General features: G+C 50.7%; 1 protein-coding gene across 1 annotated transcript in view; it reads left to right on the top strand.

The window, feature by feature from the left end:
- LOC141060468 (uncharacterized) overlaps positions 1 to 25,059 on the top strand; it is a 157,398-nt gene that overhangs the window by 104,879 nt on the left and 27,460 nt on the right. Inside the window, 1 exon segment of the mRNA XM_073556734.1 lies at positions 1,794 to 1,864. Within this exon segment, the coding sequence (XP_073412835.1) occupies positions 1,794 to 1,864 (71 nt within the window).

The following is a 25,059-nucleotide window of genomic DNA, read 5'->3' as shown; positions in this document are numbered from 1 at the left end:
AATAAATGTGTAATGTAATAAATAATTTCTCACTGATTGATTATGCAATGGAAATGGAGGTCGTTTCCATAAGAAATTCTGTAAACAATGAATGAATCAATCAGCAATTATTTGTACACAATAATTGTATGTAAATTTTTGACTTAAACGTTGGGTCACTTATCATATAGTGAATCTCTGTTACAGTTATCTATTCGTCTCGGTGGGCTTTAAGGCACAGAAAGGAAGATGAGCATCAAAGGGCTCGGACAATAGAGGAACCTTATGAGAATTCACACAAGGGAGAAGTCATACTCATGATCAGAATTAAGGAATTTCTAACAATTAACCACTTCCCTTTCACGTCCTTATAGACATACCACTTTCTATTATGACTTGAAAGGGCCGTGATTATTCACCCAGAGATCCTGATCCTTGGGTTATTACTGCTTTTTCAGCTTTCAATTCCCCCTGCTAGCAGAGATGTAGCAGAGGTAGGCGAGTGCTGTCAGTGTTTGCTTAATTAACTTTTTACTTGATGCAATTAAAGTGACCTCAGCAAGTATCACAGGCATAGCTGTGATTGCAATGCAGAATAAAAGTAAGGGTAGCTTTGGGCAAGCTATTTTGTCCAAGGCAGATTTAGGAAAAACTCACCAAGTGCTTTTATTTTTTTAAATGGACTACAGGATGGTAGTGGGGCCATCTATTTCCGTTCCCTGCTCTTGAGTTTTCTTTGTGGCCTAAGGCCACAGGTTTGTTTTTTTAAAAAAACCTGCAGCAAAGGGTTGGGTGCATCAGTTTTGGTCATGCAGGTAGAGCAGTAGGTCTGCAGAGCTCAACGGTGTGATGCAACACAGAGCCAAGCGGAGACAAAAGGCCCAGCGCCCTCCGCGTACATGGTGGCCCACGGTAACAAGTCACGGACTGTATTTGTTTCCCAACTGCGATCTGGAGGATCCTATTTACTTTCTGTTTGTGAGTAGACCGTTCATTAAAAGACTGTACTTTTCTAGGGTCCCTGCCTCATCCCTGCACAGTGGTGAGGGCTCTGCCAGCATCTATACAGCATTAGGTGGGACAAGGGGAACCGGGCACTCTGGACCAGGTGGTAGGACTGATTGAGCGGTATACAGCCACTTAGGACTTTATACGGGACACTGCTCCACTCCAACTGTCGCGTAAGGCTCTGCCAGCTCAGGAGCCTGGGAAAAGTCCATGACCTGCCCCATGGGCCAATCTGGACTGAACCCCATACAGAGGGGGTATCCGGAAAGGAGATTGACACCAGCCCCGTGTTCCCAAGGTTCCCCCGTGTCGCAGCGGTGCGAAGGGCCTGGGCATGTGGCTGCCGTTTGCCCTATAACAACTGAATCCATGGGCTGCGGGTATATTCGCCGAGTTTCTATGTACACCCAGCCTGTTTGCACCGCCACTGCAGACATTGTCAGTACCGAACCCCAACTGTGCAAGGTACTCGATAACGGTAACCAGACGCATACTCTCTTGGACCTTAGTGACTCTGGTACATGGGTCACTTGTTGGTGGGGGTGGTATGCATACATGGGGATCTCCGAGAGTACCCGACCGCGGAGGTTAAGTTTTCCACCCCGTGTGGAGCGATAAGATATATGGTCTGTGTGGTAAAGACTCTTGCGTATGGGTCTGTGTTGGGAAGAGACTTACCTTTGTTCTGGTCCCTGTGGGAGACCAGAGTTAACCATCCCAAGGTAAATTCTATTCCGGGCGCAGATCCCGAGTCAGATACCTGCCGTAGGGGTCGCCAACCTATTGACTGAGTGTATCCCCGATAGATTTCCCCTAGAGGTATTGGCAGGAGAGGTCGAGGAGACCCCATCAATCCCCGAGCTGGAGGTGTCCTCTGGTAAGTTCAGAACCACTCAGCTCCAGGATCCCAATCTGGCCTGGGCCTGAGAACGGTTGATAGAGATTAATGGAGTGGCTCAGCAACCAGGTGCTGAGACAGTTTTTTCCCCACCTGGTTATACACCAGGAATTGCTATAAAGGCTGAATAAAATCTGGGATGAGGTGGTGGAACAGCTGGTGGTGCCCCAATCCTCGACATGTCTCACACCCACATACTGGGAGGGCACGTGGGGCCAAAAAGATGCAAGAGCACATGTTGCAGCGGGTTTTTTTGGCCTGGAGTCTACGTGGAGGTCCAAAGGTACTGTGTCACGTGTCCAGAATGCCAGCTAACATCACCCACCGCGAACTACCGGAGTCCATTGGTACCTTTGCCCATCATAGAAGTACCCTTTGAGCGATTAGCAATGGACCTAGTAGGGCCTATCGTGAAATCTGCCCATGGCCATCAACATATTTTGGTCATAGTGGACTATGCCACCCAGTACCCAGAGGCGATACCTCTCTGCCACACCTCGGCAAAACTAATAGTCCACAGTTATTTTCCAGGATTTGTTGCCTTGGGCTACCAAAGGAGATCCTTAAGGATCAAGGGATTCCTTTTATGTCCAAGGTGACCAAGGAGCTATGCAAGCTGCTCCAGATCAAACAGCTACGTACGTCGGTATATCACCCACAAACTAACGGATTAGTAGAAAGGTTCAATAAGACCCTCAAAGCCATGCTCAAAAAGGTGGTCGCCAAGGACGGGAGGGACTGGGACATGTTATTGCCCTATCTGATGTTCACTATCCGTGAAGTACCACAGGCGTCCACAGGTTTTTCCCCTTTTGATCTGTTGTATGGCAGGCATCCAAGGGGGCTGCTTGATGTAGCTAAGGATACATGGGAGCAAGAGGCCATTCTGCAACAAAGCATAATTGAGCATGCAGGACCGGATTGCGGCCGCACGGCCCATAGTAAAAGAGCATCTAATGGATGCCCAGGCTGCGCAGAGCCACATGTACAATAAAAGGGCCACCGTCAGGACTTTTAAAGAAGGGACCGGGTGTTGGTACTAGTGCCCACCCCAGAGAGTAAGCTCATGGGCAAGTGCCTTGTGAGATATAGGGGAAGTGAATTATAGAGTGTACCAACCCGGAAAAAGGAAACCCAAGCAGCTGTACCATATAAACCTGCTAAAAGCGTGGAAAGATTGGGAATGTTTGGTCACGGAGGCGACTCCGATCCTACCACTGGGGAACCCACTGGTACCGGCCAAGGACCAGGCTGGGGGGATAGGTTAAATGAATGACGCACTCACCAAACTGCAACGACGGGAGGCTCGGGTGCTGGTACAACAGAATATCTTCCTCCTCCTGCCACCTAAAACTCAAAAATATTTCTCGGATCTGCGCATTCCTCAACCATGAAAACACAAAAACACTAGTGCACACCCTCATCATCTCCTGCCTCGACTACTGCAACTTCCTACTCTCTGGCCTCCCCTCTAGCACTCTGGCACCACTCCAGTCCATCCTACACTCTGCTGCCTGACTAATCCACCTGTCTCCTCGCTATTCCCCAGCCTCCCCCCTATGCCAGGCCCTTCACTGGCTTCCTATTGGCCAGAGGCTCCAGTTCAAAACTCTAAACATGACATACAAAGCTATCCACAACCTGTCTCCTCCATACTACTATGACATGGTCTCCCGGTACCTACCCGCACGCAACCGCAACCTTCGATCCTCTCAAGATCTCCTTCTCTACTCCCCCCTTATCTCTTCTTCCCACACCTGCATACAAGACTTCTCCCGCGCTTCCCCCATACTCTGGAACTCTCTTCCGCAACACATCAGACTCTCACCAACAACGGAAACCTTCAAGAAGAACCTGAAGACCGACCTGTTCCGACAAGCCTACAGCCTGCAATGATCCTCAGTGTACTGAACCACCGCACAACCAGCTCTACCCTCTCCTAGTGTATCCTCACCCATCCCTGTAGACTGTGAGCCCTCACGGGCAGGGTCCTCTCTCCTCCTGTACTTGTGTGTCCCTTGTCTTACACATGTTTATTGTACCTGTCTATATTTCCCCTTTTCACATGTAAAGCGCCTGGAATAAATGGCGCCGTATAAATGAATTATAATAATATGCATGTATTCTCAAAACTGCCGGGGCGAACCTAAGTGATCCAGCATTACATAGTCATCGCGCCCCCGGGTAAGGGTATGGATGAAACAATACCGGGTGCCAGAATCCCGGAGGCAAGCCATCGTGGCTGAAGTGAAACAAATGCTCCAGTTAGGAGTCATTGAGGAGTCCCGGAGTGAGTGGACTAGCCCCATTGTGCCAGATGGGTCGTTATGTTTTTGATAATGACTTTAGGAAGCTCAATGAGGTATCTAAGTTTGCCCACTATCCAATGCCCCGGGTGGACAAGCTAATTGAGAGACTGGGGGAAGCCCAGTACTTCATCACAGTCGATCTCACCAAAGTTTACTGGCAGGTCCCGTTAACGGCATCGGCCAAAGACCGCTTTTATTACACCAGAGGGTCTCTATTAGTATGTTGTCTTGCCTTTTGGGTTACTTGGGGCTCCGGCCACATTCCAGAGGCTGATGGACATTGTGTTAGAGCCTCATTGGAAATACTCGTCGGCCTATTTGGATGAATAGTCATCTTTAGTACCAACTGGGATACCCACCTGTCCCAGGTATAAGCAGTGCTGGAGTCGCTCAGATTCACGGGGTTAAAAGCCAACCCAAAGAAATGTGTGATAGAACCCACGGAAGCTCAGTACTTAGGTTATGTGATCGGCCGCAGGGTTATCAAACCCCAAGTAAACAAGATCGAGGCCATCCAAAACTGTCCCAAGCCGTTGAGTACCAAACAGGTGAAGGCATTCCTTGGTATCATTGGGTACTACCGTAAGTTTATACCCAATTTTGCGAGGAAATCGGCACCCCTAACTGACCTATTAAAAGGTAAGAATTCAGTTATGGTCCAGTGGAATCCTCAAGCGGAAGAAGCGTTCCAGTCCTTGAAGTTGCCATTGTGTGGAAATTGTCCCTCCTCATCAGTCCCAACTTCAAGGAAACCAGGGGCGTAACTAGAACTGATTGGGCCCCATAGCAAACTTTTAAACGGGGCCCCCTCAAAGACACACCCCCATCAAGACACACACCCTTCAAGACACGAGGGCTCAGGGAAGGGACGGGACTGAACTGAAGCAATATACTGGCTGCAGGCAGGGAGGCGGGCCCAATATGTTCTTCGCTCCGCACAGCAGGCACAGAAATGCAGCGTAGGCTGCGAAATCATAGTGTACATTTTTTCCGCCGGGGCCCCGGATCCCCTACACGCACCGGGCCGGCGGGCCCCCAACACAGCGTTGGCCACAGCACCTGCTGTAGCGCCGCAGTAATGTACTTAATTGCACTCAGGGCTGCCACTAGGAATTTCGGGGCCCCATACTGGTAAAATTTTCAGGGCCCCCTTGAGACTCCGCCCAGGCTCCACCCCTGCAGTAATAATATCCCTTAATTAGACCCTGTGGTAATAATATCCCCCATCCTGACCCCCGTGTGTCTCATTCCTGGCTTCAGCCCATTCTTCCATCCCGCCCTCATGAGTATCCATTGTGCCCCACATGATCTCCCCATCCTGCCCCATCTGTCCACCATATCCATCCTGCCCCATGATCCTGCATGATCTGTCTCCAACCCTGCCCCATTGTGCCCAGCATTCTGCCCCAATCATGACCAGCAATCTGCCCCATCGTGTCCAGCAATCTGTCCCATCGTGCCCAGCATTCTGCCCCATCATGACCAGCAATCTGCCCCATCGTGCCCAGCATTCTGCCCCCATCATGACCAGCAACTGCCCCATCGTGTCCAGCAATCTGTCCCATCGTGACCAGCAATCTGCCCCATTATGTCCAGCAATTTGCCCCATTGTGTCCAGCAATCTGCCCCATCGTGTCCAGCATTCTGCCTCATCGTGACCAGCAATCTGCCCCATCGTGCCCAGCATTCTGCCCCATGTCCAGCATTCTGGCCCAGGCCCCCAGCAGTCTGCCCCCCCAGATTGCCGCTCTCAAAAAAAAAAAAAAATTTCTTGTTACCTGGCCGTCCCTCTCCCAGTCCCACGTGGCACAAACTGACCGAATGAGGAAGTGGAGCAGAGCAGTGTGTGACGTCAGGTGAAGGCAGTGCTGTGGCTGGACCATTGTGCAGGGGGGATTGCAAAGCTGGCTGGACCATGGTGCGGGGGGGGGGGGCGGCAGGTGCTGGGTATTCATTGAAAATAAAGCTGCAGAGCAGACGCCTGAATAAAATGTGGGGGGCCCTAGCGCAGACCGGGCTGCGTGGTCGGGAGTTGGGGACCCGGGACCCTATATGGGCCGGGCCCCAAAGCAACTGCTTCAGCTGCTACCCCGGTAGTTAGGCCCCTGAAGGAAACATTTATCGTGCAGACAGATGCCTCAGAGGTGAGCCTAGGAGCAGTGCTGTCGCAGGAGGTGATCGGGGATGAGCATCCAATCACCTACTTGAGCAGGAAACTCACCCTGGCGGAGAAAAATTATAGCGTAGTGGAGGAGTGCTTGGCGATTAAGTGGGCCTTGGAGTCCCAACGCTATTATTTGCTCAGGCGTCAGTTTCGTTTAGTAACGGACCATTCACACCTCGTCTGGATGAGAAACACAAAGGAAATGAATGCTCGGGTCACCCGATGGTTCCAGTTCCTACAAAGCTTCCATTTCTCAGTGGAACATCAAACTGGGATGTCGCAGGGAAATGCGGCTGCCCTGTCACGGGCCCCCTCTATGGTGACAAATGTTCACCCCCACAAGTGTGAACAGGGAAGGGGTATTTATGGCAGTGTCCGGTGTTATATGCGAGGGTCGCTATGTATCCCCCAGGATGTGCAAATAAGCATATGGAGGCCGTGGGAGTGCATTGCAGTCTCCGTCATAGCTGTGATTGCAATGCAGAGTAAAAGTAAGCGTAGCTTTGGGCAAGCTATTTTGTCCGAGGCAGATTTAGGAAAAACCCGCCAAGGGTTTTTATTTTTGAAGTGGACTACAGGATGGTAGTGGGGCGGTCCATTTCCATCCCCGGCTCCGGGTTTTCTATGTAGCCTGAGGCCACAGGTTTGTTTGTAAAAAAAAAAACAAAAAAAAACCCTGCAGCAAAGGGTTGGGTGTGTCAGTTTTGATCTTGCATGCAGGCTGAGCAGTATGTCTGCAGAGCTCAACAGTGTGAGGCAACACAGAGCCAAACGGCCTAACACCCTCGGCGCACACAGTGGTGCAGTCACCCACGGCAACCAGTTACGGACTGTATTTGGTTACCGGCTGCGATCCGGAGGATCCTATTTACTTCCTTTGTTTAGTGAGTATGCTGTTTATTAAAAGAGATTTTACTTTGAACTTTTCCTGGGTCAATGCCTCATTCCTGCACAGTGTGGACACTGCTGCACTACAGTGGGTTAAGAGCTGGCTTAGGGATAGGAAACAAAGAGTGGCTATTAATCGAACACACTCAGACTGGGTCACAGTTAACTGTGGGGTACTACAGGGGTCAGTATTGGGCCCGCTTCTTTTTAACATATTTATTAATGACCTTGTAGGGGGCATACAGAGTAGAATTTAAATATTTGCAGATGACACTAAACTCTGCAGAGTAATCAATACTGAGGAGGACAGTTTTATATTACAGGAGGATTTATGTAAACTAGAAGCTTGGGCTGATAACTGGCAAATGAGCTTTAATGGGGATAAATGTAAGGTCATGCACTTGGGTAGAGGAAATAAGATGTATAATTATGTGTTTAATTGTAAAACACTGGGCAAAACTCACTGATAAAGAGCTGGGTGTATGGGTCGACAACAAACACCTTTAGTGGCCAGTGTCAGGCTGCTGCAAAGGCAAATAAAATAATGGGATGCATTAAAAGAGGCATAGATGCTCATGAGGAGAACATAATTTTACCTCTATACAAGTCACTCGCTGAACTAGTGAGTATGAGCCCTAAGAAGCATTTCAGGATCCGGGAGTGACCTAGCCAGTCTCTAGATCTGAGCCCAATAGACAATCTTAGGAGGGAGCTGAAACTCAATGTTGTCCAGCGACAGGCCCGAAACCTGAAAGATCTGGAGAACAGCTGTATGGAGGCGTTGTGCTGCAGTGTCTGCAAACCAGGGCTGCTAACATACTAAAACAAAATTTCTGGACACACTTGGGTTCAAATTCACAGACGGCCTAACTTTTTTACTGACATTTGACACTCCCCTAAAGACCACACCACCTAAAGAGCACCAAGAAAGGAATTTCGGGGGACGAAAATCATACCTGACCTGCTTGTGATCTATAGGTAACCAATGTAGAAAGCTGATCAAATATTTAAAATGCTCTAAAAGTTTATAAATAGAAAGCAACATAAAGCACAATTATATAAAACAAATAAAATAATACATATCACATAGTCGTCCATACAGTTTTATTGGCGCCACATAGTGCTCCATACAGTATATTGGCCCTTCATAATGTTCCATGGAGAATACTGGCTCCATATAATGTGCCATACTGTATAATGAGCCCCATATATTGCTCCATACAGAATAATGGGCCCCATATAATGTTCCATACAGAATAATGGGCCCATATATTGCTCCATACAGAATAATGGACCCATATAATGCTCCATACAGTATAATGGCACCATAATGTTCCATACAGAATAATGTGCCCCATATAATGTTCCATGCAGAATAATAGACCCCATATATTGTTCCATACAGAATAATGTGCCCCATATAATGCTCTATACAGAATAATGGACCCCATATATTGCTCCATACAGAAAAATGATCCCCATATATTGCTCCATACAGTATATTGGACCCCATATAATGTTCCATATGGAATAATGGGCCCCATATATTGTGCCATACAGAATGGGCCCCACATAATGCTCCATACAGAATAATGGGCCCCATATAATGTTTCACACAGTATAATGGGCCCCATATAATACTCCATACAGAATAATGGACCCATTATAATGCTCCATACAGAGTAATGGACCTCATATAATGCTCCATACAGAATAATGGACCCCATATATTGCTCCATACAGAATAATGGGCCCCATATAATGCTCCATACAGAATAATGGGTCCAATATAATGCTCCATACAGAATAATGGGCCTCATATAATGTTCCATACAGAAAAACAGACTCCATATATTCTTCCATACAGAATAATGGGCCCCATATAATGCTCCATACAGAATAATGGGCTCCATATAATGCTCTATACAGAATAATGGGCCCCATATATTTCTCCATACAGAAAAATGGGCCCCATATATTGCTCCATACAGTATAATGGACCCCATATAATGTTCCATAGGGAATAATGGGCCCCATATATTGCTCCATACAGTATATTGGGCCCCATATAATGCTCCATACAGAATAATGGACCCCATATAATGCTCCATACAGAATAATGGACCCCATATAATGCTCCATACAGAATAATGGACCCCATATAATGCTCCATACAGAATAATGGAACTCATATAATACGCCATACAGAATAATGGACCCCATATATTGCTTCACACAGAATAATGGACCCCATATAATGCTCTATACAGTATAATGGGCCCCATATAATGCTCCATACAGAATAATAGTCCCCATATAATGCTCCATACAGAATAAGGGTGCCATATAATATTCCATACAGGATAATGGGTCTATATATAATGCTCCATTCATAAAAAAAATCCTCACCTGTTCTCATTGCGTTCCTCGCTGCCAGTGCTCCAGTCTCCTTAGCGTTTTCTCACTCTGTGACGTCTCAGCACAGAGCGCACTGTAGTGATGTCAGGGCGACCTTTGCACTGAGACATCACAGAGTGAGATCGGCGCTGAGCGTCGGACACCTGCGCGCTGCCATTGGATTCGAGTCCCCCTACCTGTAGTGCACTGAGTCCCGGATTATCAGCACAGCCAGCCGGGAGCAGCAGAATGTCACCATTTTCTGACGCCACCCTCCAGGCTCCCACGTGACTCTTCTAGTCTTCCGGGACAGGTCCCGTGTGTACTGTGCATGGCACCTTTTTAGCACAAGCGCTGTTAGGGCTGGCGGAACGCACCAAATTATAAAATAATAGTAGGTGCGTTCACCGCCCGGGGTCCACCGTGCAGAGGTGTTATGCTGCTGCTAAGTAATGGCGGACGCACAATATGGCAGTATAACATACGCGGGTTGAACGTCACCCGGTGTGCACTGGGCGGGCTCTGTTACATCCCAGAGTCGCCGAAGCACTAAACACAAATACTGAGTCCTGTTCAAGTTCACAGAGCTCAGCGAGATGCACGCTCAATATACGGTCACAGGACTCTGGCCCAAGACGCAGGGTCAGCCTCCCTCTAGACATACCGTGCGTGTGGCGTCGCGGCCACAAACGCCAATAACTGCTGCAGACTGCAGCGAGGCGACAGACACTGCTGCGGTACAATAATGCCCTGTAAAGGGCCACAGTATCGGTTGCTAGTACAGTGGAATGATATGCACCGTAGCTTGCCACTGACTGGTGCTGACTCTATCTCTAGTTCCCTGTCCACACACGTAATATCAAAGGGAGGGGAATCTTAATGAGTCATTCGCAGTACCATGCATCCGTCATCATTCACACATGTAGCAACTAGAGTCTATACTAGCGCATGGCCGAGCGGTCATGCAAACCTTTTATAGCCGAGACCTTCCGGAAGCTTCCAGATCCCTGTGATGGACCAATCAGATCTGGAGAAGGACCTGTGCATGTAACTCCCGATCTCCAATAGGAGATCGTCCCGTGAGCATGCTCAGTGGAGCGACGGAAGGACTTAGCCTCAGGAATGGCTTGTTACTGAGCAGCCTGCGTTGCTATTGCTGGCCCAGAGGTGGCAGCAACAGCCAGACCCACAGAGCTGGTCTGAGCAGAGCGTCGGGAACGATGAGATTGCTTTGCAGGCTCCTCTGCGGTCAAAGAATAGGAGACCGCCGAATGCAAGGCTCTGGATTCCCGCTGTGCAGTGGCAGGAACCCGATGCCTAACATTACACCCCCTCCCCTCTGAGCCTCGCTACGCTCAAATGCTGCGATAAGGAGCAGAGCGTGGATGTTCCCAGTGTTAGGTGTCAGGTTTCTGCGTCTGCTCTGCAGGAATCCAGAGCCTCACATTCTGCAGTCTTCTGCTGTCTTTCTACTGCAGAGGAGATTACTTTGCAGCAGACCGCACCAGAGACTAAGTCCCTCTGTGCTCCTACTGAGCATGCTCACGAGATGATCTCCCACTGGAGATCGAGAGTCATGTGTCCAGGTCCTGTTCCAGATCTCATTGGTCCATCTAGGAGATCTGGAAGGTCCTGCATGGCTATAAAAAGTGTGCATGGCCGTTCCGCCATGTGCTAGTATAGACTATACTGCTATGTGTGAATGATGACGGATGTATTATGAAACCTCTTCCCTCTGATATTACGCATATGGTTAGGGAATTAGTTCAGTAGTCTGCGCCAGTCTGTGGCAAGCCTTAGGCCACTGTGCACACCGCACCTCTGCGCTAGCGTCCGACATAGCGCCTGCTTTGTAGCTGCGTCGTCCAGCGGCAGTGTCCTGCGCCGCGCTGCAGTTGCAGCCCTTCTTGGCGTTCACAGTAGCGACGCCGCACACACGGTAGGTCTAGACGGACGCAGCCCCTCTGTCTTAATTCCTGCTCTTGTGACCTTATACCATGTGCGCATTTACCTGAGGCCTGTGACTCTAACAGGCTCAGCCTTTTGTATGTTTTTGTTGCGGCACCTCTGTGTGTGAACAGAGCCCGCTCTGCGCACTTCGGGTGAAGTTGAACCCTTGCGCATTATATCGCCATATTGCTCGTCTGCCATTACTCAGCAGCGGTTGTAACACCTTCTGCACGGTGGACCCCGAGCGACGAACGCACTTTATTATTATTTTTATTTAGTGCGTTCCGCCGTTCCTAACACCCAGGTCCAAGCCTCTGGACCATGACCCTTCCAGTCCACCAAATAAGACTTTTTGCCCCGCTCCACCCTGCGTCCCACAATGGCGTTGACCTCAAACTCGTCCGAAAACAAGTCTGATGTCCCGGCCGATGACTCGGAAAACCGAGACATGTGACCAGGTTTGAGAAGGGACATGTGGAATGCGTCAGAGATGGCCAAGTGTGGTTGAAGGGCCAGACGATAGACCACCGAGCAGATCCGCTCGAGGACTTTGAAGGGACCAATGTATCGCGGCGCAAACTTGGTGGATTCGGCCCGCAGCCTGATATTTCGGGCAGAAAGCCACACCAAGTCGCCAGGGGCAAAAGTTGGAGCGGGACGCCGATGCGTGTCGGCGGACGCTCTCATCCTTTCTTTAGAAGGCTCGAATGGCATCCTGAGTGCGATCCCAAATGTCGCGAGCCTCCACTGCCCAGTTTGCCACCCTGGAATCAATGGAAGACACTGGCATCAGGACGGGGACGTGCGGATGCTGGCCATAATTAAGAAGGAACGGAGTCTGACCAGTGGAATCAGCCACTGCATTATTCAGAGCAAACTCAGCCCACGGTAGTAAGGATGCCCAGTCATCCTGCCTGGCTGAAACAAAATGTCGCAGGTATGTGACCAGAGTTTGTTTAGCTCTCTCAACCAACCCATTCGTCTTGGGATGATAAGGACAAGTTTAGCTCGATACTGAGTAGACTGCAGAGCTCCCTCCAAAACCGAGACGCAAATTGGGGACCTCGGTCATTAACTATCTTGTCCGGCATACCGTGCAAACGAAATACATGCTTTATGAACAGCGCGGCGAGACGACGGGCAGAAGGCAGCTGCGCGAGTGGCACCAGATGCACCATTTTAGAAAAATGATCAGTGACCACCCAGATAACCGTGCTGCCCCCGGATATGGGCAGGCCGACCACAAAATCCATGCCAACCATCTCCCAGGGTCTGTCTGCCACCGGCAAGGGTACAGCAACCCAGCCGGCCTCTGCCTAGAGGACCTGTTCCGAGCACAAGAGACGCAGGCCAGAATGTATTTTCTCATGTCCCGAGCCATGTGCGGCCACCAATAAGTCCTTGCCAGGAGTTCCGTGATCCGCTTATTGCCAAAGTGACCACCCACCCTGGAAGCGTGTGCCCGTGCAAGAACCTTTGGCCGCAGGTGGGGAGAGACAAAGGTCTTGACCAGTGGCACTGACTCGAGAGCGACCGGAGCCACGGTCCTCAGGCTCTCAGTGGGGATGATTAGCCGAGGCTCAGCCTCCTCCTCCGCTGAGACCACCGAGCGAGAGACAGCATCAGACCGGACGTTCTTCTCACCGGACAGATAGTACAAGGTGAAGCGGAAACGGGAGAAGAAGAGCGACCACCTAGCTTGACGAGAGTTCAAGCGCTGGGCCGTTTGTAAATAGACCAGGTTTTTATGGTCGGTGTACACCTGAAAGGGAAACCGGGCTCCCTCCAGGAGGTGTCGCCATTCGGAAAAGGCCAACTTCATTGCCAACAACTCCCTGTCCCCGATGGAGTAGTTTTTCTCCACCGGTGAGGTCTTAAAGAAGAAGAAGCAGGGATGCTTCTGACCTTGAGCATCCTTCTGGAAAATGATTGCTCCTGCACCGACGGACGAGGCATCCACCTCTAGGATAAAAGGTTTATCCACATCGGGACAATGGAAGATAGGAGCGCCAGCAAAATGGGTCTTAAGAGACGAGAAGGCCGTGGAGACCTGTTCCGACCAAACCTTTGGATTGGCTCCCTTTTTGGTGAGGGCGACCATAGGAGCCACCAGCGTGGAGAAGTGGGGAATAAACTGGCGATAATAATTAACGAAGCCCAGAAAACGCTGCACCGCTTTAAGAGAGTGGAGCTCCTGCCAGTCCATTACCGCCTGCAATTTGGCAGGATCCATAGCCAACCCCTGGGCCGAGATGATATAGCCCAAGAACGGCAAGGACTCCTTCTCAAACTGACACTTCTCCAGCTTGGCGACTAGAGAATTCGCCCACAAACGGTCGAAGACCTTGCAGACGTCTCTCCGGTGAGAGGTCAAATCTGGAGAGAAGATGAGGATGTCATCCAGATAGACCACCACCGAGGTGGAGAGCATATCGCAAAAGATGTAATTTACGAAGTCCTGGAAGACAGCTGGCGCGTTACAGAGGCCGAAGGGCATGACCAGATACCCATAGTGGCCATCTCTGGTATTAAAGGCTGTCTTCCACTCATCCCCTTCCCGTATGCGGATCAGTTTGTAAGCCCCCCGTAGATCTAACTTAGTGAAGATCCGGGCCCCTCACAACCTGTCAAACTCAGAGATCAAGGGAAGGGGGTACTTGTTTTTCACGGTATAGCATTGAGACCTCTGTAATCAATGCAGGGACGTAGCTCTCCACTCTTCTTCTGTACAAAGAAGAACCCTGCCCCTGATTGTGACACCGACTTCCTAATAAAACCTCTTGCCAGGTTCTCCTGGATACATTGTGACATGGCCTCCGTCTCCGGGAGGGATAGTGGGTACATGTGGCCTCTAGGATGTTCCGCGCCTGGCAAAAGGTCTATCGGACAGTCGTAGGGGCGATGAGGCGGAAGCGTCTCTGCCGATTTTTTAGAGAAGACGTCCGCGTACTGGTGGTAGTGTATGGGGAGCGTGAAGAGATCCGCGGGCACTTCCGTAGAGGCTACTTGGACGCTGCCCCCCCTTGCACCTTCCCTCACAGTCCTTGCTCCAACCCAGAATTCTCCCCAAGGACCACTCTGTGAGGGGAATGGCAACGGAGCCAGGGAACTCCGAGGAGCACCTGGTCGATGCCCTCTGGCATAATGAGCAGGGACAACGTCTTGCGGTGAGATGGTGGGATTGAGAGCCCAAGGGGTGCTGTCTGGTGGGTAATCTGGGACGGTAAGGTCGAACTGTTGCCACTCTGATGGTCACGGGGTGAGGAAGTGGCACCAACGGAATTGCGTGTTGTTGGGCGAAGGCCAAGGACATAAAGTTCCCTTCTGCCCCGGAGTCCACGCAGACCTCTTCCTCCCAGGTGGAAGCACTGCTCTCCTCGGAAGGCCGGCTTGGAGGAGAAAGTTCCCATATCAAGTAGGCCCCCTCCAGCTACCACCGGACATGATTGTTTTCTCGACTGCTGAGGACACATGTTAGCTGGGTGACCGGACTGTCGACACTGGTAACAGCGCGCAGAGGTCTGCACCGGGCGCGACTTGGAACCGGTGCGAGACCCCTCCACGGGTTCTGGCGATAAAACTCCCAGAGCGGGGGGGTTCAAGAGGTTTAGAGAAAGTGGGAGCCAACCTAACCCTCTGTCTGGATTGAGCATGCTCCAGCCCGCGCTCTATAAACGGAGATCAATGCGGGTGGAAATAGAAATCAGCTCCTCCAGGCTGACGGGAACCTCCCTGGTAGCTAGAGCATCTTTGACATGCTCCACCAAACCTCTCTAGAACACAGGGATGAGTGTCTTATCAGGCCATTCCAGCTCGGAACCCAGTGTCCGGAAGCGGACAGCATAATGGCTGACCGAGAGGGATCCCTGTGCTAGAGCTAATAACTGGAGAGCGGTGTCGTGAGTGACCCGTGGCCCCAAAAAGACCTGCTTTAGGGATATTAGAAACTGAGTAGCGCTCAGAACGGGGTCACCACTCTCCCACAGTGGCGTGGCCCATTCTAACGCCCTGCCTGACAGGTGGGAGACGATAAACCCCACCTTAGCCCGCTCTGTAGGGAATCGTGCGGCCAGTAACTCAAGCTGGATAGAGCACTGACTCACGAAACCCCTACAGGTGGCGCTGTCACCCGAAAACTTGTCCGGCAACGGGAGACAGGATAATGTCAGTGCAGGAGTGGACATGGGCACACGAGAGAAAGCCTCTGCGACTGCCTGAACAGCGGCCGCAGTAACATTCGCAGATGAGGTTGGACTCTCAAGAGCCACCAACCTGCCCTCCAGCTGCCGAATTTGCTGCTGCTCATCTGCCATTATTAGCCAGACCCTGGCAGTATAACACAATATGCAGGTTGAACGTCACCCAGTGAGCGCTGGGCGGGCTCTGTTACATCACAGAGTCGCCGAAGCACTTAACACATACTGAGCCTGTTCAAGCTCACAGAGCTCAGCGAGATGCACGCTCGATATACGGTCACAGTACTCTGGCCCAAGACGCAGGGTAAGCCTCCCTCTAGACCTACCGTGCGTGCGGGGTCGCAGCCGCGAACGCCAATAACTGCTGCAGACTGCAGCGAGGCGACAGACCCTGCCGCGGTACGGTAATGCCCTGTAAAGGGCCACAGTATCGGACGCTAGTACAGTGGAATGATATGCATTGTGGCCTGTAGCTTGCCACTGACTGGCGCTGACTTTATCTCTAGTTCCCTGTCCACACACGTAATATCAGAGGCAGGGGAATCTTAATGAGTCATTCGCAGTACCATGCATCCGTCATCATTCACACATCTACCAACTAGAGTCTATACACGCGCATGGCCGAGCGGTCATGCAAACCTTTTATAGGTGAGACCTTCCAGAAGCTTCCAGATCCCTGTGATGGACCAATCAGATCTGGAGAAGGACCTGTGCATGTGACTACCGATCTCCAATGGGAGATCGTCCCGTGAGCATGCTCAGTGGAGCGACGGAAGGACTTAGTCTCAGGAATGGCTTGTTGCTGAGCAGCCTGCGTTGCTATTGCTGGCCCAGAGGTGGCAGCAACAACCAGACCCACAGAGCTGGTCTGAGCAGTGTGTCGGGAACAATGAGATTGCTGAGCAGGCTCCTCAGCGGTTGAAGAAGAATGGGAGACCTCCAAATGCAAGGCTCTGGATTCCTGCTATGCAGTGGCAGGAACCCGACGCCTGACAAGCGCAGTACAAATTTTGGGTGTGTAGGGGAGATTCATGGACGGTGATTCTTTGTGCCGGACACTATTGATGGCAAAGAAATATCACAGTTTTTTTACAGACTGTACGGAAATGTATGGGTGGTTAGCAACAATAGTGCAAACATGGGCAAGAACAACGTCTGACCTCTGTAGTTACTAACAAAGGTTTCTGCACCAAATATTAAGTTCTGTTTTTCTATTGTATCAAATACTTATTTCATGCAATAAAATGCAAATTAATTATGTAAAAAAATCATACAATGTGATTTCTACATTTTTTTTTAAAGATTCTGTCTCTCACAGGTGAAGTGTAACTACGATAAAAATTACAGACGCCTCCATTCTTTGTAAGGGGAAACGTGCAAAATTGGCAGTGTATCAAATACTTATTTTCCCCATTTTATGGCCCCGAGAATGGGACCATGGAAAACTACATCTGCTACATGACCATTACACACACAGCTCTACTACATGACCATTACACACACAGCTCTGCTACATGAGCATTACATACACGGCTCACGAAATACATGCTTTATGAACAGCGCGGCGAGACGATGGGCAGAAGGCAGCTGCGCGAGTGGCACCAGATGCACCATTTTAGAAAAATGATCAGTGACCACCCAGATAACCGTGCTGCCCCCGGATATGGGCAGGCCGACCACAAAATCCATGCCAACCATCTCCCAGGGTCTGTCTGCCACCGGCAAGGGGTACAGCAACCCAGCCGGCCTCTGCCTAGAGGACCTGTTCCGAGCACAAGAGACGCAGGCCAGAATGTATTTTCTCATGTCCCGAGCCATGTGCGGCCACCAATAAGTCCTTGCCAGGAGTTCCGTGATCCGCTTATTGCCAAAGTGACCACCCACCCTGGAAGCGTGTACCCGCGCAAGAACCTTTGGCCGCAGGTGGGGAGAGACAAAGGTCTTGACCAGTGGCACTGACTCGAGAGCGACCGGAGCCACGGTCCTCAGGCTCTCAGTGGGGATGATTAGCCGAGGCTCAGCCTCCTCCTCCGCTGAGACCACCGAGCGAGAGACAGCATCAGAACGGACGTTCTTCTCACCGGACAGATAGTACAAGGTGAAGCGGAAACGGGAGAAGAAGAGCGACCACCTAGCTTGACGAGAGTTCAAGCGCTGGGCCGTTTGTAAATAGACCAGGTTTTTATGGTCGGTGTACACCTGAAAGGGAAACCGGGCTCCCTCCAGGAGGTGTCGCCATTCGGAAAAGGCCAACTTCATTGCCAACAACTCCCTGTCCCCGATGGAGTAGTTTTTCTCCACCGGTGAGGTCTTAAAGAAGAAGAAGCAGGGATGCTTCCGACCTTGAGCATCCTTCTGGAAAATGATTGCTCCTGCACCGACGGACGAGGCATCCACCTCTAGGATAAAAGGTTTATCCACATCGGGACAATGGAAGATAGGAGCGCCAGCAAAATGGGTCTTAAGAGACGAGAAGGCCGTGGAGACCTGTTCCGACCAAACCTTTGGATTGGCTCCCTTTTTGGTGAGGGCGACCATAGGAGCCACCAGCGTGGAGAAGTGGGGAATAAACTGGCGATAATAATTAACGAAGCCCAGAAAACGCTGCACCGCTTTAAGAGAGTGGAGCTCCTGCCAGTCCATTACCGCCTGCAATTTGGCAGGATCCATAGCCAACCCCTGGGCCGAGATGATATAGCCCAAGAACGGCAAGGACTCCTTCTCAAACTGACACTTCTCCAGCTTGGCGACTAGAGAATTCGCCCACAAACGGTCGAAGACCTTGCAGACGTCTCTCCGGTGAGAGGTCAAATCTGGAGAGAAGATGAGGATGTCATCCAGATAGACCACCACCGAGGTGGAGAGCATATCGCAAAAGATGTAATTTACGAAGTCCTGGAAGACAGCTGGCGCGTTACAGAGGCCGAAGGGCATGACCAGATACCCATAGTGGCCATCTCTGGTATTAAAGGCTGTCTTCCACTCATCCCCTTCCCGTATGCGGATCAGGTTGTAAGCCCCCCGTAGATCTAACTTAGTGAAGATCCGGGCCCCTCACAACCTGTCAAACTCAGAGATCAAGGGAAGGGGGTACTTGTTTTTCACGGTATAGCATTGAGACCTCTGTAATCAATGCAGGGACGTAGCTCTCCACTCTTCTTCTGTACAAAGAAGAACCCTGCCCCTGATTGTGACACCGACTTCCTAATAAAACCTCTTGCCAGGTTCTCCTGGATACATTGTGACATGGCCTCCGTCTCCGGGAGGGATAGTGGGTACATGCGGCCTCTAGGATGTTCCGCGCCTGGCAAAAGGTCTATCGGACAGTCGTAGGGGCGATGAGGCGGAAGCGTCTCTGCCGATTTTTTAGAGAAGACGTCCGCGTACTGGTGGTAGTGTATGGGGAGCGTGAAGAGATCCGCGGGCACTTCCATAGAGGCTACTTGGACGCTGCCCCCCCTTGCACCTTCCCTCACAGTCCTTGCTCCAACCCAGAATTCTCCCCAAGGACCACTCTGTGAGGGGAATGGCAACGGAGCCAGGGAACTCCGAGGAGCACCTGGTCGATGCCCTCTGGCATAATGAGCAGGGACAACGTCTTGCGGTGAGATGGTGGGATTGAGAGCCCAAGGGGTGCTGTCTGGTGGGTAATCTGGGACGGTAAGGTCGAACTGTTGCCACTCTGATGGTCACGGGGTGAGAAAGTGGCACCAACGGAATTGCGTGCTGTTGGGCGAAGGCCAAGGACATAAAGTTCCCTTCTGCCCCGGAGTCCACGCAGACCTCTTCCTCCCAGGTGGAAGCACTGCTCTCCTCGGAAGGCCGGCTTGGAGGAGAAAGTTCCCATATCAAGTAGGCCCCCTCCAGCTACCACCGGACATGATTGTTTTCTCGACTGCTGAGGACACATGTTAGCTGGGTGACCGGACTGTCGACACTGGTAACAGCGCGCAGAGGTCTGCACCGGGCGCGACTTGGAACCGGTGCGAGACCCCTCCACGGGTTCTGGCGATAAAACTCCCAGAGCGGGGGGGGGGTTCAAGAGGTTTAGAGAAGGTGGGAGCCAACCTAACCCTCTGTCTGGATTGAGCATGCTCCAGCCCGCGCTCTATAAACGGAGATCAATGCGGGTGGAAATAGAAATCAGCTCCTCCAGGCTGACGGGAACCTCCCTGGTAGCTAGAGCATCTTTGACATGCTCCACCAAACCTCTCCAGAACACAGGGATGAGTGTCTTATCAGGCCATTCCAGCTCGGAACCCAGTGTCCGGAAGCGGACAGCATAATGGCTGACCGAGAGGGATCCCTGTGCTAGAGCTAATAACTGGAGAGCGGTGTCGTGAGTGACCCGTGGCCCCAAAAAGACCTGCTTTAGGGATATTAGAAACTGAGTAGCGCTCAGAACGGGGTCACCACTCTCCCACAGTGGCGTGGCCCATTCTAACGCCCTGCCTGACAGGTGGGAGACGATAAACCCCACCTTAGCCCGCTCTGTAGGGAATCGTGCGGCCAGTAACTCAAGCTGGATAGAGCACTGACTCACGAAACCCCTACAGGTGGCGCTGTCACCCGAAAACTTGTCCGGCAACGGGAGACAGGATAATGTCAGTGCAGGAGTGGACATGGGCACACGAGAGAAAGCCTCTGCGACTGCCTGAACAGCGGCCGCAGTAACATTCGCAGATGAGGTTGGACTCTCAAGAGCCACCAACCTGCCCTCCAGCTGCCGAATTTGCTGCTGCTCATCTGCCATTATTAGCCAGACCCTGGCAGTATAACACAATATGCAGGTTGAACGTCACCCAGTGAGCGCTGGGCGGGCTCTGTTACATCACAGAGTCGCCGAAGCACTTAACACATACTGAGCCGGTTCAAGCTCACAGAGCTCAGCGAGATGCACGCTCGATATACGGTCACAGTACTCTGGCCCAAGACGCAGGGTAAGCCTCCCTCTAGACCTACCGTGCGTGCGGGGTCGCAGCCGCGAACGCCAATAACTGCTGCAGACTGCAGCGAGGCGACAGACCCTGCCGCGGTACGGTAATGCCCTGTAAAGGGCCACAGTATCGGACGCTAGTACAGTGGAATGATATGCATTGTGGCCTGTAGCTTGCCACTGACTGGCGCTGACTTTATCTCTAGTTCCCTGTCCACACACGTAATATCAGAGGCAGGGGAATCTTAATGAGTCATTCGCAGTACCATGCATCCGTCATCATTCACACATCTACCAACTAGAGTCTATACACGCGCATGGCCGAGCGGTCATGCAAACCTTTTATAGGTGAGACCTTCCAGAAGCTTCCAGATCCCTGTGATGGACCAATCAGATCTGGAGAAGGACCTGTGCATGTGACTACCGATCTCCAAAGGGAGATCGTCCCGTGAGCATGCTCAGTGGAGCGACGGAAGGACTTAAGTCTCAGGAATGGCTTATTGCTGAGCAGCCTGCGTTGCTATTGCTGGCCCAGAGGTGGCAGCAACAACCAGACCCACAGAGCTGGTCTGAGCAGGGTGTCGGGAACAACGAGATTGCTGAGCAGGCTCCTCTGCGGTTGAAGAAGAATGGGAGACCTCCAAATGCAAGGCTCTGGATTCCTGCTATGCAGTGGCAGGAACCCGACGCCTGACAAGCGCAGTACAAATTTTGGGTGTGTAGGGGAGATTCATGGACGGTGATTCTTTCTGCCAGACACTATTGATGGCAAAGAAATATCACAGTTTTTTTACAGACTGTACGGAAATGTATGGGTGGTTAGCAACAATAGTGCAAACATGGGCAAGAACAACGTCTGACCTCTGTAGTTACTAACAAAGGTTTCTGCACCAAATATTAAGTTCTGTTTTTCTATTGTATCAAATACTTATTTCATGCAATAAAATGCAAATTAATTATGTAAAAAAATCATACAATGTGATTTCTACATTTTTTTTTAAAGATTCTGTCTCTCACAGGTGAAGTGTAACTACGATAAAAATTACAGACGCCTCCATTCTTTGTAAGGGGAAACGTGCAAAATTGGCAGTGTATCAAATACTTATTTTCCCCATTTTATGGCCCCGAGAATGGGACCAAGGAAAACTACATCTGCTACATGACCATTACACACACAGCTCTACTACATGACCATTACACACACAGCTCTGCTACATGAGCATTACATACACGGCTCTGCTACATGAGCATTACACACACGGCTCTGCTACATGAGCATTACATATACGGCTCTGCTACATGAGCATTACACACACGGCTCTGCTACATGTGCATTATACACAGCTCTGCTACATGAACATTACACAAACGGCTCTGCTACATGAGCATTACACACACGGCTCTGCTACATGAGCATTACATACACGGCTCTGCTACATGAGCATTACACACACGGCTCTGCTACATGAGCATTACACACACGGCTCTGCTACATGAGCATTACATATACGGCTCTGCTACATGAGCATTACACACACGGCTCTGCTACATGTGCATTATACACAGCTCTGCTACATGAACATTACACAAACGGCTCTGCTACATGAGCATTACACACACGGCTCTGCTACATGAGCATTACATACACGGCTCTGCTACATGAGCATTACACACACAGCTCTGCTACATGTGCATTATACACAGCTCTGCTACATGCACATTACACACACGGCTCTGCTACATGAACATTACACACACGGCTCTGCTACATGTGCATTATACATGGCCCTGCTACATGTGCATTACATACACGGCTCTGCTACATGCACATTACACACACGGCTCTGCTACATGCACATTACACATGTAATAAGCAGGTACTGGGATGCAGTAACACAAACTTATCGTGGCTCTGCATCATTTCACTCTCTGAAGGCCTCGTGGGTCGCAGAATGCCGGCGATGTTCAGTATAATGTCTGCTGGCGCCCTCGCTCCACACACAGTCCTACTTTTGATGGCAGCAGGCGGTCTCCGGTTCTGCCCGCTGAGCCCCTAGTCCATATATCTGTGGAGCAAGTGAGTAGATCTCCCCACAAGATTCCTCTCGGCGCGGGTCTCCTTGAGCAGCTGCCGTGACCTGAAGGGCTGCGCTGCAATCCTTTACCCAGTGTGCAACTCTCTGGATATCTGCCAACACCCAGACATTCGTACTGTGATGCTCTGTCGATCGCACGCTCCCCTGCGCACCCGCCGGTTTCGGTGAGTCCCTCACTATGCCGCCCTTTCTCTTCACGTCGCGTCCTGTCACTCTCCTCACAGCGGTTGCGGTCTGTACCTCATCAGGTGTCAGGCAGCTGCCACCAAAGCAAATAGGGCCGTGGGACGCATTAGAAGAGGTCTGGGGACACGAGATGAAAACATAATTCTCCCTCTGTACAAATCACTCGTCAGACCACACTTGGAGGATTGTGTGCAATTTTGGACGCCGGTGCTCAAGAAAGACATTACTGAACTTGAAAGGGTTCAAAGGCGGGCTACTAAAATGATAAATGGAGTTGGTTCACTACAATACCCAGAAAGGTTATCAAAATTAGGTCTATTTACTCTAGAAAACAGAAGACTTAGGGGAGACTTAATATATATGTACAAGTATATCAGAGGGCAATACAGAGATCTCTCCAATGAACTGTTTGTACCAAGGACTGTGACAAGAACAAGGGGGCATTCTCTTCGTTTGGAGGAAAGACAATTTCTGCACCGGCATAGAAGAGGGTTCTTCACGGTAAGAGCAGTGAGGCTCTGGAATTCTCTTCCTGAGGAAGTGGTGATGGCCAACTCACTGAATGAATGTAAGAAAAGAATGGAGGCTTTTCTTGTGAGTAACAGTATAGAAGGTTACGAATAACAGAATATTATAGGTAGATGGTTGACCCAGCTTAGGGGAAGGAAGTTTTTTCCCTATGGAGAAAATTGGCTTCTCCTCTGTGGGATTTTTGCCTTCCCCAGGATCAACAATGCAGAACAGCTGCACTAAAAATAGGCTGAACTAGATGGACATAAGGTCTTCCTTCAGCCTTCAAATCTATGTTACTATGTTTTGGCGGGAAGACTGCTTCAGTTGTCGTGAACCTATTTTATCTCACACTGACAGGCCACGCCCCCTTCACCCTGGTTACTGGCTTGCTCCGGCTGCAATCTCGTTTCCCCCAGGAACAGGAGGTTCGGCCCCAGCAGTTCCGGACCCGATGCTTCTACATCCCCGCCTTCCCTTAGCTCGCCATTCCACAGGTGAGAGTTCCTTCACCAGTCGTTTACACTTTTCGACTGATCTTGCTTGTGGGGGCCGGAGGCACTCCAGCTGTGGTTCGCTCTGACTGGCGTAGTTCGGGCTGACTTGTTGGCAGTAAAGGGATGCTCTGACCTGGTGGGTCTGTTGCTTTAGCGATTTCTAGCGTGGGTGACTCAGTGTTCATCCACCAGAGGGGGCAGGTGGCACATCATTGAGGCTTGGGCACGGAGCTAACATTCCCTCTTCTTCGTCAAAGTCGGGGAACGGAGCTGGGATCACCTCCCTGGTTCTTTTCAACTTTTCCCCACTTTTGGGTTCCTTGGACAAGCAGGGCCACAATATGCTACGATGGACTACTCTAGTGGGTGCTTACCCCTCCTGAACTTTGTACACCGGACCATTTGGACAAAGCCGTCGTATCACTCGCTGTGCAGTTCGCTCCCACTGGCTTTCCAATTTTCCCCGGGGTCGCTTATTCCGGACGAAGACTTGGTCCCCGGGTCTCAGAGCTGTCCCGAGAATAGGTGGTGCCTTATGGTGCTTATGTTCCTGAAACTTTGTCTGCACCAGTTGACGGAGAGTCAGCAATTGGTACCGCTCCTTAACCCAAGAGGATACCCCTGTCCGTGGATAGTCCCCCTCTGGGTCCAGTTCTGTAAACTCTTGTCCTTTTCGCCCAAGCAACAAGGTGTACGCCGTCAACCCAGTCATGCTGTGCACTCGGTTGTTATACACCCACACCAACTCTGCCACAAACTCAGGCCACCGTATCTGCCGGTCTTCTTCCAAAGTATGTAACGTCTGTTCGATTGAAGTGTTCACAGGTCCCATTCCCTTGAGGGTGGTAGGGAGTAGTTCTGGACTTCCCAATCCGGTACAGACGGTGTAGATCTTCCATGACTCGTCCTTGGAATCAGGCGCCTTGATCAGAGTGGATCCTTTTCAGGCAGGCATACACACGGATGAAATCTCGACAGATAGCCTGTGCAGCTGATTTGGGGTTCTGATCTCTAGTTGGATTTACCGCACTCAATTGTATTTGTG

This window comes from Dendrobates tinctorius, unplaced genomic scaffold (assembly GCF_039654945.1).
Source record: "Dendrobates tinctorius isolate UK_male_01 unplaced genomic scaffold, ASM3965494v1 ptg000237l, whole genome shotgun sequence".
NCBI classification, from domain to species: domain Eukaryota; kingdom Metazoa; phylum Chordata; class Amphibia; order Anura; family Dendrobatidae; genus Dendrobates; species Dendrobates tinctorius.
This window is presented reverse-complemented; position numbering and strand designations above follow the sequence as displayed.